The sequence below is a fragment of the Myotis daubentonii genome, chromosome X, assembly GCF_963259705.1.
Source record: "Myotis daubentonii chromosome X, mMyoDau2.1, whole genome shotgun sequence".
NCBI classification, from domain to species: Eukaryota; Metazoa; Chordata; class Mammalia; order Chiroptera; family Vespertilionidae; genus Myotis; species Myotis daubentonii.
Window position 1 is genome coordinate 49,593,228 of NC_081861.1, and position 6,458 is coordinate 49,599,685.

General features: G+C 47.2%; 1 protein-coding gene across 1 annotated transcript; it reads right to left on the reverse strand.

Moving 5' to 3' along the window:
* Window positions 1-918: 918 nt before the first annotated feature.
* Window positions 919-5,937, reverse strand: RTL9 (retrotransposon Gag like 9). Its single transcript, XM_059679359.1, has 2 exons — window positions 1,866-5,937; window positions 919-1,313 (listed from the first exon to the last, which is right to left on the reverse strand). Exons 1-2 carry the CDS (start codon window positions 5,865-5,867, stop codon window positions 1,197-1,199), a joined length of 4,119 nt encoding a protein of 1,372 aa, XP_059535342.1. The 5' UTR covers window positions 5,868-5,937; the 3' UTR covers window positions 919-1,196.
* Between the last annotated feature and the right edge of the window lie 521 nt (window positions 5,938-6,458).

The following is a 6,458-nucleotide window of genomic DNA, read 5'->3' on the forward strand; positions in this document are numbered from 1 at the left end:
ATTGAATAAATAAATTGGTCCCATTAGTATTATTTTGCCCATTTTGTCTTTGTAACCTTCACCACAATTTCAACCTACTTACTTATGTGTTTTCTTGCTTATTGTCTGTCTCCTCTTTCCACTGGACTGAAGTTTTCATTCAATGAGTGTTCTTACCTGTCTATCCCAAAAACAGTGGCTGGTACATGTTAGATAACGTTGATTGAATGAAGGACTCAATAAATCAAATTCTCTTAGCAACAGTTAATTCTTTTTTCATAAATGAAGTTTATTTACTTTTATGATTACAAATGTAATGCATGCTTACTGTAGAGAATCTGGAAAGTACAGAGAAGTAGAAAGAGCAAAATAAGAACACCCATAATCCCACCACCTGAAGGCAAACACTGCTCACATTATGTTATATCTATGCTGTTTAATGACAAAGACCCTTGTCAAGAGTACTGGCCATGAAGCATAATAGCCAAGGGGAGTGAGGGAAACTAACAACTGACGGGGTCACTCAGAGGTCAGAACTAGAGATTTGATACTGAAGGACAAGACAAGAGCCATACACAAGAGGTCAGAAGCTCACAACACAATAACAAGTTGGGCTAAGGTAAGAATGTAGTGCGATAGTGCTTGTCAAGAGTTTAACCCAGTAGCTGTCACAGATTACATAATCAATATATGTTAGCCATTACTATGATTACTATGGATCAAAACAAATGGTTCAGGATGGAGACTATAATCAGGGCAAGTACCCTGGTTACCCATTTTAGATGTTGTGAGTTAGGGCATATAAGGGCAAGTCTACTGGGTAAAAAGGATTGTGTAGGAGTGGGCATCACTTTCCATATAGACTCCCCTGCCAGGTGAAATGGGTACCAGGGAGTCCTCAAGTTTACCTGGTGACATGAGGCAAGACACTCTAAGGTGTTTTTGAGGTAGGATATGGTTTCTCCTGCCTAGATGTCTCCCTGGACCAAGAACTAAAACTGGCCTTGATGGTGATGGGAGTTTAGAACTTCATACACCAAACACTTTTGAAGTCCACACTTTGATTGTCGGGGCAAGTCACAGGCATATGGGGTAAAAGAGGGGAAGGCTCAAGGGGGAAGGCCACAAGGTTTATGATGTAATTAAATGGAATGATTTCAGGAACCAGTCCTCAAGTTAGCAGCCGAGTCAGATATCACAGAAGAGTCCAGGGAACATTACTTGTTGGTGGAGGACTTCTGATGACCTGCGCTCTGTCGAAGGTGGTTCTGTAGACCCTCTTGGGGGTCTCTATGCTCTTTCAGGTAGTAACAGCGTTTGGGAACATGCTGGTGCTGGTAGTGAGAAAAACAAAAAATAGCAGAGGTAAAAGCCGTGCTTACAATGACAAGAGTGTTCTGCTTGGATACTTTCAGGAACCTAGCAGATCAAGAAACTTGGCTAATGTATCTTACTTGTAAAAAAGTGTGACAGGATTAGAGTAGCCAAATTTCCTAGTGACCTGGGTCCGTAACACATGTGGCTGTAGGTGAGACCCCCCCCCCCCCAAAAAAAAGATGACCCCTCCCTTAGAATTGGACTTGGAATAAGTGTAGAAATTAGACTGAGCCCAGCTGATTCCCCCTAACCAGAGGACTTAGTACTTTAACCATCCTAGGCCTTCAATAACTTGGGCAGGGCTTTGCTCCTCAAAGTGGTTAATACACCCAAAGTGACTGCAATAAGCCAGGCCTGCTGATGAAACTCCAGGTTGGGGGTTATGGTCTAGGAGCTCAATGCCTTCCCATGCCTTTTCCTTATTTTACTCAAAGGAGTAGGATGCTTTCCTAATCATTCCCACCACATTTTTCTGCTCAAAAACCTTGAGTATATTTCCCCATTATTACCTCCTCAGTCTGCTGATGAGAGTTCATTTCATTCTCCATTGCCTCTTCATTATTCCGCTTACAGGTTGACTGCAGAACCTGGCTTGAGGTGCCCCGGGAATACTTCTCTTCAGCCAGCTGGAGCTCAATGTAGAGAGACCTGTCTATCAGCTCCTTTAAGCTGCCAGCCACCTTCAGGAAGATCCGTCCCATTTTGGTGGTAACAGCTTCCGAGAGTCCTTCCAGAAACCTGGTTTGTAGAATGGCATCAGACCAAGACAAATGTTGGGCCAGCAAAAGGAAGTCAGTGGCATACTGCCTGACTGACTTCTGGCCCTGCTTGGGGTGGCAAAGAATAGCACTGAGAATGTCTACCTCAGAGAGGGAATCATATAAGCCCTGTGATCTTTTCAGGAAAGATTTATTTTCATTTGAGATGGGGTTTCCTACCTCCAGCTGCAAGATGGACAACCTTTCTGCTGCCCCCAGATGAAGAGACACCAGAAATGCCATTTTCTCTGAATCATTCAAAAATCCCTTCATTTGCTTCTCCTCGTCAATCTCCATCTCCTCCTCCTCCTCAGAGCTTGAACGCCGGGCTGCTTCTTGCACTTCTAAGAGATAACAGAGTGCTGGGGTTAGCATGCCAAAGGATGGAACTTCCTTTGGTGGTGGCTTCACTGTTTCGGGGGTTGTGGCAGTCGCATGTGTTGTGGGCTTTGATCCAGAGGTCGTGGTGTTATTGTGAGAGGCAGATGTTTCTCCAGAGTCTGTGACTTTTATGTCCACAGTGGGCATCATTCCAGAGCCTGTGGCTGCCATTTGTGGAGTGGACATGGCTCCTGGGACTGAGGCCCTCATTAGTGGTGTGGATAGTCCTCCAGAGGCCGTGGCTGTCATTTGTGGCATGGTCATCCCTCCAGAGGCTGTGGCTCTCAGAAGTGGCATAGACCTCATTCCAGAAGCTGAGGCTCTCATAAGTGGTGTGGGCATTGCTTCAGAAGCTGAGGCTCTCATTGGTGGTGCAGGTATCCCTCCTAAAGTTGAGTATGTTTTTTGTGGCAAAGACATAGATGCAGAACTTGTGACTCTTGTTTGCAGTGTGGGCATTGCTCCAGAGGCCATGCTTTCCATTAGTGGCATAGGCATCTCTCCAGGAGCCATGGCTGACATAAATGGCATAGGCATTGTTCCGGAGGCTGTGGTTCTTACGAATGGCTTGGGCTTCCCACCAGAGTCCATTGCTGTTGTTTGTGCAGTGGACATCTTTCCACAGGCTGGAACTCGCATTGATTCTGTGGACACATCTTCAGAAGCTGAAGGTCTCCTTAGTGGTGTGGACATAATTCCAGAGACTGGAGCCCTTAACAGTGGTGGGGATGTCACTCCAGAGGCTGGAGTTGGCTTTGATTGTGTGCGCATCTCTCCAGAAGCCGTGGTCATCATTTGTGGTGTAGACATTGTTCCAGAGGTTGGGGCTCTCATCAGTGGAATGGACACCTTTCCAGAGGCTGAGGTTGTCATCTGAGGCGTGGACATCACTCCAGAGGCTGTGGATCTCATGAGCCGTGTGGACATGGTTCCAGAGGCCGAAGCCCTCATTTGTGGTATGGACAACCCTCCAGAGGCTATGGCTGTCATTTGTGGAGTAGACATCTCTCCATAAGCTGGGGGTCTCAGAGGAGTGACTATCTCTCCAGAAGCTGGCTGTCTCATTAGTGGTGGGGACATCTCCCCAGAGGCCGGGGCTCTCAGTTTTGGTGTGGACATCATTTCAGAGGCTGGGGCTTGCATCTGCAGTGGGGACACCCCTCCAGAGGTCATAGATCTCAGGCGTGACCTGGAGTCTTGGGTGCTCATTGGCTGTCTGGGCATCTTTCCAGAGGCTTTGGCTCTCATTAGTTCTGTGGGCATTGCTCCAGGGCCTGGGGCTCTCATTACAGGCATAGACATAGTTCCAGAGGCTACAGTTGTCATTTGTGGTGTGGACATGTCTCCAGAGGCATGGGCTCTCATTAGCGGTGCAGAGGCAGTGTTTGTCATCTGTGGCAAGGACATGGCTCCAGAAGCTTTGTCATTCATTAGTAGTGTGGATATCCCTCCAGAAGCTGTGGTAGTCACTTGCTGCATGAATATTGCTTCTGAGGCTTTCGATGTCATTAAGGGCTTGGACAGTTCTCCCAAGGCCATAGCTCTCGTTTGTGACATGGGCATCACACCTGAGGCGGTGTCTCTTGTTAACACTGTGGACATTGCTCCAGAAGCTGGGGCTCTCATTTGTGGCATGGCTGTCACTCCTGAGGCTATGACTCTCCTTTGTGACATGGACATTGCTCCAGGGACAGGGGTTCTCATTTGCAGTGTGGACATTGGCCCAGAGGTTGGGGCTGCCGGTTGTAGCATGGACACAGTTTCAGAGGCTGGGGCAGCAATTGGCTGTGTGGACATTGCTCCAGAATCTGGAGCTCTCCTTAGAGGCAAGGACATCATTCCAGAAACTGGGGCTCTCATTTGCAGTGTAGACATTGCCCCATTGTTTGTGGTTTTCATAAAGCCTGTGGATGTTGTTCCAGAAGTTCTGGCCACTGTTACATGTGTGGGCATCACTCTAGAGGCTGTGGTTGACATTTGCTCTGTGGACATTGTTCCAGAGGTTGTGGCCATCATCAGTGGGGTGGACAATGCTCCAGAGTCTGAGACCATCTTTCGCAATGTAGACATATTTCCAGAGGCCTGGGCTCTCATTTGTGGTGTGGACATTGCTCCAGAGTCTGAAGTTCTCACTGGCAGTGTGGAAATCCCCCCAGGTGCTGTTGCTCTCATCTGTGGAGTAGACATAATCTGAGAGTCTATATTTTGTGTTAACTGGGAGGACATCACTCCAGAGCTTTGGGCTGGCATTAGCTGGGTGGGCATCACTCTAGACGTTATGGGCATCATTAGCATTGGGGACATTGCTTCAGCATCTGGGACTGGCTTTGGCAACGTGGACATTTCTCCAGCATCTGGACCTGACTGGAGTGTTGTGGACATTGCTCCAGAGCCTGGAGTTGACATTAGCAGTGAAGACATTGCTCCAGAGTCTGGACCTGTCATTATCTGGGTAGTCATTTCTCCAGAGTCTTGGGTGCTTGTTGGATGGGTTGACGTTGCTTCAGAAGCTAGGGCTGACATTATCAATGAAGATATAGCTTCAGAGTCTGTGCCTGACATTATCAGTGAAGATATCTCTCCAGAGGCCAGGGCAGTCATTAATACTTTGGACATTGCTTCAGTGTCTTCATCTGTAATTTGCAGTGGTGACATTGCTTCAGAGCCTGGAGCTGACATTGGCTGTGTGGATATCACTCCGGGGTTTATATCTGGCATTAGGAGTGGGGATATCTCTCCAGGATCTGGGGCTAGCATCAATGGTGTGGACATCTCTTCAGAGGATGGAGTGCTCATTATAGATGTAGGCATCACTCCAGAAGGTGGAGTTGGCATTGCCAATGGTGACATCTCTGCAGAATCTGGTGCCTCCATTAGTGTTGTGGACATTGTTCCAAAGTCAGGAATTGTCATCAGCCCTGGGGACATTAGACCATAATCTGAAGTGGACAGCAGTGGGGACAATGTTCCAGAATCTGAGGTTGGCATTAGCAATGGGGACAGTGCCCCAGAGTCTGAGTTCGGCATTAGCAATGGGGACAGTGTTTCTGAATCTGAAGCTGGCATTAGCAATGGGGACAGTGCCCCAGAGTCTGAGATTGGCATTAGTGGTGAAGACAATTCTCCAGAGTTTTGTAATCCCATTAGAGGTGTGGACATGGTGTCAAATTCTGGGGATGTCATTAGCTGTGTGGACATCCCTCCTGGGTCTGATGCTGAAGTTGAGACTATAGACTGTACATGAGATTGCAGAATTTGGACCTCTTCTCTGGTTTCTATCGTTGGTCCAGAGAAGTTTGTCCTCCTGTTTGGAGGATCATTTTCCTCCCTCAGCATATTGTTGAATTGCCGTGAATGTAAGGGTGTTGACATATCCTCCTTGGCCACAGGAGAATGTGGAGGAAACCCCTAAAGGGGTCCTGATGAAGCTCAACTAGCAAGAAAATCTGTAAACAAGAAACAAGTTTAGCAGTCAAAAACCAATATCAAGAAGATTGAGAAACAGAAATGATTCATGATAGAGACCTTTTGTATGTGTTGCCAGCTATGTAGTATCAGAGATGGGCCCAGAAAGCTGTCCAACAATGAACAAATTTGAAGTTGTAGCACATATTCCTCCCACCACTATTCTTTCAAATCAAACCACCCAGTCGCATAGCAGAGCCTCTCAGTTTATAAATATTAAAAATGCCAGCAACCTCAGCTGCCAGGTGCCTGAGCAGTCCTGAATCAAATGAAGCAGCAGCGCCACCTTCTGGAAAATTGTGAGAAGTGCAGGTTCCTGGGCTATGCTCTATAAGCCAGCCCAGGAACCCGCACTTTCTCATCTAGCCCAGGCCTAGATACGAAAGCCCTTTGCTCCAAGAAAATCATTGGTTCCTGGGCTCATTGAGTACTGCCACTCGTTTATTCCTTATTTTACTACTCTGATGGCCCTGAATATCTTCCTCAGGAAAAAGAAGA

Bases quoted from the DNA above. Each gene is read 5' to 3' on its own strand.
- RTL9 (XM_059679359.1), bottom strand. From the start codon at position 5,867: ATGTCAACACCCTTACATTCACGGCAATTCAACAATATGCTGAGGGAG. The intron at 1,314-1,865 runs GTAATAATGGGG...TCTCACTACCAG, and splicing joins CTCATCAGCAGACTGAGGAG to CACCAGCATGTTCCCAAACG.